Source organism: Aplysia californica, unplaced genomic scaffold (genome assembly GCF_000002075.1).
Source record: "Aplysia californica isolate F4 #8 unplaced genomic scaffold, AplCal3.0 scaffold00118, whole genome shotgun sequence".
NCBI classification, from domain to species: domain Eukaryota; kingdom Metazoa; phylum Mollusca; class Gastropoda; order Aplysiida; family Aplysiidae; genus Aplysia; species Aplysia californica.
The window spans coordinates 1,256,702-1,267,887 of record NW_004797388.1 but is presented as its reverse complement, the minus strand read 5'-3'; the positions used below and the strand labels follow the sequence as shown (position 1 = coordinate 1,267,887).

The 11,186-nt window shown below is 40.8% G+C and overlaps 1 protein-coding gene across 5 annotated transcripts in view; it reads right to left on the bottom strand.

Annotated features, from left to right (window-relative positions):
• The window catches only part of LOC101846874 (cleavage and polyadenylation specificity factor subunit 6), a 52,216-nt gene that overhangs the window by 16,410 nt on the left and 24,620 nt on the right, over positions 1-11,186 (bottom strand). For 2 of the 5 annotated variants that reach the window (XM_013081161.2, XM_013081164.2), the window contains 8 exons: positions 10,081-10,164; positions 8,876-8,994; positions 8,535-8,576; positions 6,570-6,658; positions 5,087-5,125; positions 4,487-4,599; positions 3,663-3,810; positions 2,517-2,915 (listed from right to left, as the gene is read on the bottom strand). In XM_013081161.2, the coding sequence (XP_012936615.1) occupies positions 2,552-2,915; positions 3,663-3,810; positions 4,487-4,599; positions 5,087-5,125; positions 6,570-6,658; positions 8,535-8,576; positions 8,876-8,994; positions 10,081-10,164 (998 nt within the window). In that variant the 3' untranslated portion in view covers positions 2,517-2,551. Of the gene's footprint in view, positions 1-674; positions 2,161-2,516; positions 2,916-3,662; positions 3,811-4,486; positions 4,600-5,086; positions 5,126-6,569; positions 6,659-8,534; positions 8,577-8,875; positions 8,995-10,080; positions 10,165-11,186 lie in introns of those variants that run through there. The other 3 variants (XM_035969134.1, XM_013081163.2, XM_013081165.2) reach the window with 3 other exon arrangements.

Here is an 11,186-nt window from a genome sequence, read left to right as displayed (position 1 = left end):
CGCCACATTTTTACCTATAAACGTCTTCATAACTCAAAAAATAGGATAGCTATGAAGAATCTGAAAGCAGGACTAGATTCTGCACTAGAAAATGTACTGGGTTGCAAAGTTTCTTTTAAATACTCCGAGAAATGAGCGAGTTATGACGAATATTGTCTCAAAACTCACCCAAAGAACGTCCCATATTTGGGGGTTTTTTCATTATATAAAAGTGCACCAGAAATTAATTGATTAAAAAATACGTAACTTTTTTGTTTATTGATGGATTTCAAAATTTCAAAAAAAGTTCAATGCTTGGTGAAGATAAAGCTACAAAATGCACCTATTTGCAAACACTTTCTGGCAAAAAAAGGTTTTTCGTGGTCATTGCTACCTTACAGTTTCTAAATTGACAGTAGGGCTCACGGAACTTTTAAGCACTAGTAGATAAAAAAGATGTTTGCCTAACACAGCTTCTAATACAAATGACTCAAAGAATTTCAATCAATAGTATCTCATACAACGGCAGTCTTCGCGTAGTTAGAAAAAGGCAAGCGTCCTTCCATATTACTTTTAACACACCATGCTATCTTGTAACAATACTTTTGTCCATAACGCTCTGCATTCTCATAACAAAATTCTAATGTTATAATAACTTGGCTTTTTTCCCTGAACCTTTGCTTTCATTTGACACATTTTTTTTTTCATGACACAGAAAATGCAATATGTACATGTTTCCTAAAATAGAGAAATGAGATTAAAAAATCTTTATCCACAGCATATCTGTGAGCTTTTTAGAGATATATGAATTACAAGTCTATCTGTAGCCTTTTCTAGAACAATAGGGGAAAGATATATGTCTTTATCCCCGGTGCATCCATTAGCTTCTCTGAGATATCGGGATAAGATAAAAGTCTTTCCCAAATTATATCCTTTTCCTGCTGAGAGATACAGATACAAAATACCAGTCATTGTCCCATAACACATCTGCTAGTTTCTCTTGGAAAACAAATGGGGTCGGGGACTTGCACTGGAGACATGTGCACACAGTATGATTCTAGCGGGAAACTAGACAGAATCACCCACTGGCCAAAGTGTGAGAGCCATGGCTGGATACATCTCAACATCAAGAATGCTTGCTGAGAAATCATGGACTGCACTGCAACTTTGTTTTGCTCATTGTCTTACATACAAATATAAAGAGTGAAATTCCTTCATGCTCAGTATCATCAACACGCAGCAATCACACACTCACTGTATTGCAATGTCTAAACGGGAAATGTCAAATATTGACTGTATTTGGTTGTTCATGGTTAATAATAATTTAACATACATTTTGATCTACAAATGACAAACTTCATTAAATTAGATAAACATCACCGGGGTTTTACACACAAAGCTTAACTTTCACACAACAGTCACACTGAAAATATTCAACGGCATGAAGGACAAAGGTAATTCCCTCCTGACATCAACACAAGACTGTGTGGCAAAATAAATTGCCTTGAACATCAGTGCAACATGGCTCAGCCCTATGTGGACTTGTATTTTTTCCAAATGAACCAGCAACACCAAAGAGCACTGATCAATTAGTCCACCATGAGGACTTTAAAAGTCAGGGTGGGGAGACAGCAAGGCCACAATCTACCTGAACTGTTCCTTCATCTATAGGCCCCAAAGATCTTACCTACGACTTACTCAGACCCTCTAGAACTGCAGAATCAACTTGTAAGCCTTGAACACTAGCCCATGATACAATGTTTACATCAAAACAGTTGTTATTTATGTCCCCCTGAGCCCACAAGAGGGGGGTATGTCAGCTACCCACTGTGGCCCTTCAGCTCCACACAAGTCACACAAACTCCCCACACATGTATCTCTCCCCTTCCTCTCCACAGGCACACATTTCTCAGCTTACTCTTTCCACACCAACAACACACACATCACTGGTCACTCTCTCCACACAAACAAATACAAAAGTCACAGGTTCCTGGTTCCACATGAACAACACATAGTTGAGGAAGAGATCTTTGTCCAGCTCGTGACTGGGGAGAACTGCAAGAAGAAATGTGACTAAGTAGTATGCTGTGCTGTGCGCGGCTCTCAGCAGGCTAGACATACTGTAGGTAGAAGAACAAAGAAAGAGGGTCCGAGAGGAGTGCTCTGCTCCGCTCTCAACTTCTGGAAAATAAATGGGGGAAAACCTGGGTCAGACATCGAACAGGCAATAAACAAAAGGACAACGAATACAAGCAAAGCTAAGTAGACTCACCTTATCATATGGAAGTGTGACAGCCTTAGACAAGAGTCTGTCATAGGCTGGCGGGACAGCTCTACGTACAGGCTCTGCCAGACGTGCACTCTGCCCACACAAGTTGACCATAAGACCAGGATAAGATGGAAGCCAGTACTAGCCCTGGACAAACTTTTTTTGCCTATTCTGAGAGCAGAGACATGAATCCACAAAGAACAAGTCCACACATGAACAGACACATAATATAAACAATTGCACATACAGAGATGTGAAGGGAAAGTACCTGTGGTGATGATGAAGATGAAGAACAGGAGGAGCTCAGTGTCGGCGACTGCTGCTGTACTCTCTCTCCCGGTCACTTCTCTCCCTCTCACTGCGCTCTCTCTCCACACGTTCTCTGTCTGCACGCTCCCGGTCACTGCGCTCCCGCTCCACCCTCTCTCTGTCACTACGCTCGCGTTCTCGCTCACGCTCCCCTCGGTCACTTCTCTCGCTGCGTTCACGTTCGCGTTCTCTCTCGCGCCGATCATCATAATGGCGATCCCTCTCACGATCACGCTCCCGAGATCGCTCACGGTACTCCCTTAGATCTCTCTCTCTGCTACGTGAACGATGACGTGGCCTTTTCTCAAGGCGTTCACGTTCCCGATCTCTATCTCTTGAGCGAGACCTCCGACTGCTCCTATCCAAAATCAGAAGAACATTTACTAACTTGTATCTGGATTTTATTCAGAAACAAATGCCCTGGAGTCTGGACATTTTAGGAGATTTTTAAAAGTTCACAAGAATTAAACTAACACCATATAAATCATCTTCTCACTACAGAAACACCTGAAATAACACACTACCATAATATAACAAAAATGACAAAAAAGAAACCTCATGTAGTTTGTGATGACCTTTCAGAAATAGAGAAAATTTATGCAAATGCAGAATTTTTTCGGGTGCTTGTCCAAACAGAGGTGAAGTAAATACCAAAAAAAATGCTTGAAACGCAATTTAAAAACAAATCAAAAGCACATATCCTGCAACTTTTCTAAAGCAGAAACATTGTTCATTTGTGAGTGAAATTTTTAAAAAGCAGGGTTTAATGCAAAAGTGAATGTCATAAACTGTAAAAATCGCTGATGCTTCCTATGCCTTGAGTGTTAGTCTAGCTAGGCTAACTTACACTAGATTAAGTGCCTTTTTTAGATAAAGTTACCTCCTAAATCTACTCGTAATTCCTGCTCTTGTACATCAAGTGGGGCTGATTTTTGGTGTAGTGTATATCATCTCTTCTCAGATTCCCAATTGCTGACTGTCATGGTAATTTCAGGACAGCAGGAATACCTGCTTAATGTGTCTATAATCAGAAAAACACTGCCTAATGTATTTTGTTAAAAAAAGACAAAAGCTTTGTAAATCAGAGGGCAGATGGAACACTTACCTGGACCCATATGATTTCTCCTCAATACCATGAAGAGTGTCCTGGAGGGAACTGATCAGAATTTTGCAACGATCGTCCCCAGCAATCTTTGACTGTTTGATCAAGGAAATTGCAGTCACCAAAGTTTCAATAGCCCCGGCAAAGTCACCTGTTTAAATTAAACAAAGACAATCTATAGCCAAACATACAAACAGCCTATCAACTGCTCAGTGTAAGACTCCATCCCGCATCTCTTTTTAAAGCAGCAAATGGCGAAGTCTTACACAAAGGAGTCAGCATCATCAAACATAGAAAAGAAATTGTCATCAAACAGACAACAAAACAGCAGAGCAGAACTACACCAGTCCTCTCCCTCCCCAATTCGCAAAGAGAAGGAGGCGGCCAGATACAGGAAAATCAATGAACAACAATGATCTGAGTCAGTGGGGTCACAATGCAGAAACTAATACAACAATGCAGCCAGGCAAACACCTGCTCCATTGCGATTGGTGCATTACATTACTTACAACCTTACTGACACATGTTCCATGGAGACTTCAGCCCTACATTACATTTCAAAGCTATCAGTCTATTAGGAGCTGTGAGAAAAATGACATCAAACTATCTGTGGGAAAAATGACGCAACGTAACATGTAAGAGAAATACCACATGATCTATGAGAGGAAAGGAGCCACAACATCTGTAAGAGAAATTACATCACATTATCTACAGGAGAACAGACACCACATGACATACAAGAAAAATAAAGCCCCATCTTTGGGAAAGAAATGCTACTGCACATCGGTTTACCCTGACTCTACAACCCTTGGAACTGTGACTCTCACCTGAGCTGGCATCCTGAACTGCACGGTTGATGGCGCTGCTGGAAACAGTCTTGTTGCGTTGGAAAATCTCGGCAAACTCCTGATCACTCAGTGGTGGGGCCTGCGGTTCATGCCTGCAGGGATCAAAGAGATCTGGGCTTATATTTGCTTCAACAAGTCTCTACTCTAGCATATATTCATGCATCTTTCAGTCAAATCATTACATTTCACTCTACAAATGCTAATGAGAGTTCTGTTGTACTACCCTAAACTTCTATAGAGACCCCAGTTGAAATTGGGACACTCAAGTAGAGAGATCACAAAAAATTCTTTGTCGACTCATGACAAGTAAAACTCACAGTGACATGTTGGTATTGTCCGTATTCTGAAATTACATGACAGGTGATGTTGGTGTAATACATTTCTGCATTGATATCCAAATTCCCCTATCAGCTGATTAAATGGAGTATGTATGTGTGTGTGTGTGCAATGAACATACCATGTCCCAAACATACACATAAGAATTTTGTGGCTGCATATCTATAATCTACCACAACAAAATACTCAGGAAGAGTTGCTGCAGGACACAAATGGAAGTGTAAAGAGGCTCCATTGTCTAACCTGACCGGGCTCTGTCTCAGTTCTGCTGGTCTGGGACGACTGAGGAGAAAGAAGAAAAGAAAAATGATGTGAAATGACACAAGACAGATCCAACATGTTTGACAAATTTTTGTTTTAGTCAAGTGTTTTATGATACTTGCAACACATTTAGGTCATATAAAGTGCCAATGATTAGAGGTGTTACAGGAGAGTAACAAACAAAAAAGGAAGACAAAAGATAAGGACGACAGACGTTTAATAGGAAAGGAAGCAAACCACACCATAGCACCCGCCAACAATATGGCAAATGACATAAAAAATGTGAGACAACACATACACATGTCGCAGACCTGAACAAGTGAGATGACACATGACTGATAAGATATGACACACAACACAGGAGTAAAGTGAGATGGCACACGACAGAACTGACACCAGATTGCAAATCACATGAGCAATGAATGATGAGACGACACACTTCAGAGCCCATATCAAATGACATAGTGTCGTCCTAACAAACCAAGAACCCTGTACATCTTCACTTGTCATGTCTCTGTACATCTTCACTAGTCATGTTTCTGTACATCTTCACTAGTCATGTCTCTGTATATTTTCACTAGTCATGTCTCTGTACATCTTCACTAGTCATGTCTCTGTATATTTTCACTTAACATGTCTCTGTACATCTTCACTAGTCATGTCTCTGTATATTTTCACTAGTCATGTCTCTGTATATTTTCACTAGTCATGTCTCTGTATATTTTCACTAGACATGTCTCCGTATATCTTCACTAGTCATGTCTCTCTATATTTTCACTAAACCTGTCTCTGTACATCCTCACTAGACTAAACTCTATAATATAACACCCACACTGGTCATGTCTCAATATTTTCACTAGTCATAACTCTATAAAACATCCACACTAGTCGTGTCTCTGTATATCTTCACTAGACATTACTGTAGTGACTCCCCGAACACCCAATTAACTAACAACACAGCAGCTGACAAGACCATGAATTCGCACGGACCTGCGAAGTGCTCACATGAAAACACCGCCTGACCCGACTGTCCTACACGGCCAATCCTGTAGAAATCTCAGGTGAGTAAAGAGCTACCTACATCGGTGACCCCGACGTGATTTGAACACGCAACCTTCTGGGGAAGTGTCACTGGTAAAAAATTCATAACTATATAACACCCTCACTAGTCATGTCTCTGTATATCTTCACTAGACATAACTCAACATAGCACCCTCACTAGTCATGTCTCTGTATATCTTCACTAGACATAACTCAACATAGCACCCTCACTAGTCATGTCTCTGTATATCTTCACTAGACATAACTCTATACAGCACCCACACGAGTCGTGTCTGTAATTCCTCACTAGTCACGCCTCTGTACGCCCTCATTAGTTATGTCTCTCCATGTCATGTGTACCTCACTGGTGTGACTGTACAACACAAAAGCTAGAGGAGAAAGTTCATTTGACATCAACACCTACCTGTCTGGAGGAGGCCGGGAGTACGGGTTCTCTGGCGAGTATGTTGATGGGGGTGGTCGGCCATATGGATCAGGGGGTGGGTGACTTGTCTGAAACCACACAAAGAAGCCAACATCAATACAAGTTCGATAGAGCATTTATTTGAAAATAAACACCTAGCTTAGACCCAGAAGCAAAACCAAACAGGCAGTCCTGCTACTGGATGTAGAGAGAAAAAACTTTTTTTTAAAACTACAAATTTTCTTGAAAATAAAAAAAATAAGGAAGAAAATATACTCTACCACTGTAACCTTCCCTTTATCCCAACAAATACAAGTTAAGCACAGAAGAGACCGATAACAAAAAATAGTGCTACAAATCAGAGTTGTTGAATAGGACATCTCTACTAGGGACAGTTTCCACTATCAACGGTCAAATCCACCCACCTACTATCACATTTCTCTATTTAACTAACCCCCTCTCAGCATTATTCCTTTCAAGTATGGACAAACATATAAGTCTATTTTCATTCTCATTAAAAATAAAGTTTGTCAAAAATCGCCTCTGGATCTTATACGATAATACCGGCAATAAAACATTTGCAAGTGCGCATATGCGGAAGAGGGAGAGAGGGGGAGCATGTCATTAGCAAGTAAGAAGTACACTGGTTCCACAGCCTTTCATGCTTTCCAAAGAGAAAACTTTTGTACCAATAAGGAAAGATTGGGTGTTGCTTGAAATATGCTACTACGGAGGAACGTGTTTTAACTCACAGGATTATTGTGCAGTAAACAATTTGTGGTGCAACTTATCCTCAAATGCCTTTAAAATGTGCGAATCAATATCACCCATCCTTTGCGCAGCAGTTTGTCTCAATTCGTGTAAACTTAGTCATATTTTTCAACAACAATTGAGGATGGATTTGAAAACTTTCCTTTATAAATTTGTGTAAAATACTATCAATCTCGTCAAGCGGCGTAAGGGATTATTCAAAGCACTTCCGGCTTCTCAAACACATTTTGCATACCGTACACATATGGCCTATGTCACAGCTCACCAAGGACTCTTTTTAGAGTCAAAATTTATTTCAAGATATTAATTTTATGGTGAAAACTTTTGAACTGAAGTTCTCAACACATGATGTCGCATCAGAAAAATAATGACCGACTCGCTTTTAATAGCGATATTGCACCAGCTGTGAACCTTATAAAATATGTAGAAAACACTCACTGGGATTTTTTATTAGCATTCATTAAGGAATTTTCGAGAATACAACTGACAGGTGTTTACAAAAATATTGATCTGTAGACAAATTGATACAAGCCATTGTGCAAAAGCTGGACAGCCTTTGTTCGACAGTTGAAGATGACAATAAGTTCATATTAATTTCGCCAGAAATTTTTGACTGCACTGTAGTTATTATTCTCTCTATATATATTCTCAGTACCCCACTATCACTGTATATTGGGAAAAACACAAAAGAGAAAATTAAAGGTAGACATCCAGACCAACACAGGTCTCAGTTACATTTGTGCACAGGTCTCAGATACATTTGTGAACAGGAGGTCAGTTACATCTACAATCTGACAAAGAAATAACTTTGTTTTTCAAGCAATGGTATCATGAATTTTTTTTTTTTTTACTTTCAACAACAGTGGGGGGTTTTTGCACTGTCCTCAAACATGAAGAGAGTCGCACATAGAAATTGATTGTACACTAGCTGGGCCCCTTTTCGATGAAAGGAATGATCCGTGCATTAACTTCAACTGAAAGTCATTGGCCTACTACATTTACACTCTACTGGAATGGAGCAATAAATCTTGAGAGAAAAGTGACACACGCGTTTCCAAGTTGCCAAATATATATATATATATATATATATATATATATATATATATATATTCTCTATTCCGCTTTCGGGGTTGTACACTTCAGAATTTCAAAGGTGTGGAACCAATGCGCATGGATAATGAACGGTAACCTCACTTGTTTACAAGGGTGTCTTAGAAGACGGTCTTTCCCAAGATTCTGTGTGGATGAAACAAAGCATTTTGGAAAAATCGGGGAAAGCAGTTTGCGTGAATTTTTTAAAGTCAGGTCCTAGCCACATGAATGCTGTGGACGCCTGCAAAGTTTCAAAGGTGTGGGTGAGGTAATAAGGGAGGAGTTAGTGTACAAAGCCTCCGAAGTCCACTTTTATATATATAGATACTGAAATTATATTTTAACAGATGACAACAATAATCAAGTTTAAAAAAAGAAAAAGAAACATCTCTATCCTGTTAACAGCGGTGCTAAAAGCAGAGCCTAAACAACACAGGGCTTACCGCAGGTGGTGGTCCAGAGATTGGAGGAGGAAAGAAAGGTGGATGTCCTGGTGGGGGGGCATGGCCTGGGGGAGGCGCGCTGGACACAGGTGGCAAGTTGTTAGCTGGCGGCAGGCCCACTGCAGACATGCAATAATAAATTTTTTTCTCTTTTAGTTGAGGGTCTTACGGCACTCGCAACTGCATAAGGTCATATGAGCCCCAAGGGGCAGGTGTCAACAGAGAAGTCTTTACAGGGAATCAAGACTTACTCTGCTCACCTCTCTAGCTTCAACAGCACAAGGTCTGCTTCGACTATCAAGGCACCCCGGAAATAGCAGTTCACAAGAGAGTGACAAACATACAAAAGAAGTAGAGGAAAAATGATGATAGTAAGGATTTGGAAAGAAAAAGCAGCAGTTCCCTGTTGAAGATCAGGCACAGTTATGAGCGTGACATGATGAATCAGCCCATTTACAGTTCTACTGTGCTTGAACGAGAAATGTCTCCCCCTTTGGGAATGGCCTAAAGACACCAGAATCAGTGGCACCGCTCCAAGGAGTTCAATAATAAAAGTTTTGTGGTAAGTTAGGTTGTTAATAAGAGTTATAAGGCATTTGCAACAATTAGGCCTTATAAAAAAGCCGGTGATTACAGGTATTGCTTTAGAGTAACCCAAAAAAGAAAAGGAGGAGAGATATTTAATAGGCAAGGAGGAACAAACTACACCAGAGCACCAGCCAACCACAAAGTTTTGTGTAACATAAACAAACACTGAAATTCAGTTTTACATATACAAATACAGGAAGACAAATGCATAAATACAATTTACAAACATACAGTCATTTACCAAGAGGCAGAAATGAAAACACAAACACAGCCTATTGTATCATCCGACAGAATCCAAGTCAAAATTGTTGAACAAATGGCTCTACAATACAACTGCTTTTTTCAGCATTCAGCCTCACTGGGAAAATATGCCTTCAAGCATTGAATTCTAGCAAAATCATCATGTCCTCTTTTTACTTCACAAATATTATATGCAAGGATTTCTTAGGACTGGACGGAAATCTGTATTTAATAAGAGAAGGTGAAAACGACACACTGTCATTCTAAAAAACGTAAGTGAACAGAAACAGCACAGAGCACGTCATTCTGGCCAATAGAAGTTCAATAAAGACGAGCCACTTGTAGGTGCATGTGAGCCTGTCACAGGCCACACCTACCTGCAGGTCCACTCAGATGTGGGGGCCTCACTCCCGGGGGTGGAACAGGCTGGGGTGGTGGAGGGCCACCAGGGGGAAACGCAGCTGAGGACAACAAGGGAGATAGACATGTAATCAAAGAGTTGTAACACAGAAGAATAGTGATATGAGGGTGGTGGGGGCACTTGTTCGAGAGTAAGGGAGAGCAGAGTGTGAGAGAGATGGTGGGGATCAGAGTGCTTGTTTGTTTTAGTAGTGGTTCTACGGCGCTCGCAACTGCATAAGATCATATGCAGGGATGCCACTCAACTTTTTTTAAATAGCTGAAAATCTGCGCGCCAGTCTCGCTAACATATGAATATCAATTTGAAACCTAATTTTCTTTTTCTCCAACTATAGATTATATCTCGATCTCAATAACGGGATAGCAGATCAGGATCAAAATACAAAAAATATCGGGAAAAAACGGAAAAGTAGTATCCTTGCATATGAGCGCCAGAAGATTAGGTGTTACCAGAGAGTAACAAACCTAAAAAAGAAGCAGGGGAGATAAGGACGATAGAAGCTTGATAGGAAAGAAGAACCACAACAGAGCACCCACCAACCACCCACGATCAGAAAGCATGAGAGACGGTGTGGAACAGAGTTAGAGAGATGGTGGGGAGCAAAAAGTAATAGAGATGGTGGGGAGCAGAGAGTAATAGAGATGGTAGTGAGTAATAGAGATGGTGGGGAGCATAGAGTTGGAGAGATGGTAGTGAGTAGAGAGTAATAGAGAGGATGGGGAGCAGGGAGTTAGAGGAATGGTAGTGAGTAGAGAGTAATAGACATGGTGGGGAGTGGAGAGTGAGAGAGATGGTGGGGAGTAGAGAGTGAGAGAGGTGGTGGGGAGTGGAGAGTGAGAGAGATGGAGGGGAGTAGAGAGGGAGAGAGATGGTGGTGAGTAGGGAGTGAGAGAGATGGTGGTGAGTAGAGAGTGAGAGAGATGGCGGGGAGCAGAGAGTATCAGTACTGGAAGAGCTGAAAATAGACACCATGAGAAACATGAAAGAGTAGGGTTGACGATATGGAAGAGAGAGAGAGAGAGAGAAAGAGAGAGAGAGAGAGAGAGAGAGAGAGAGGGAGAG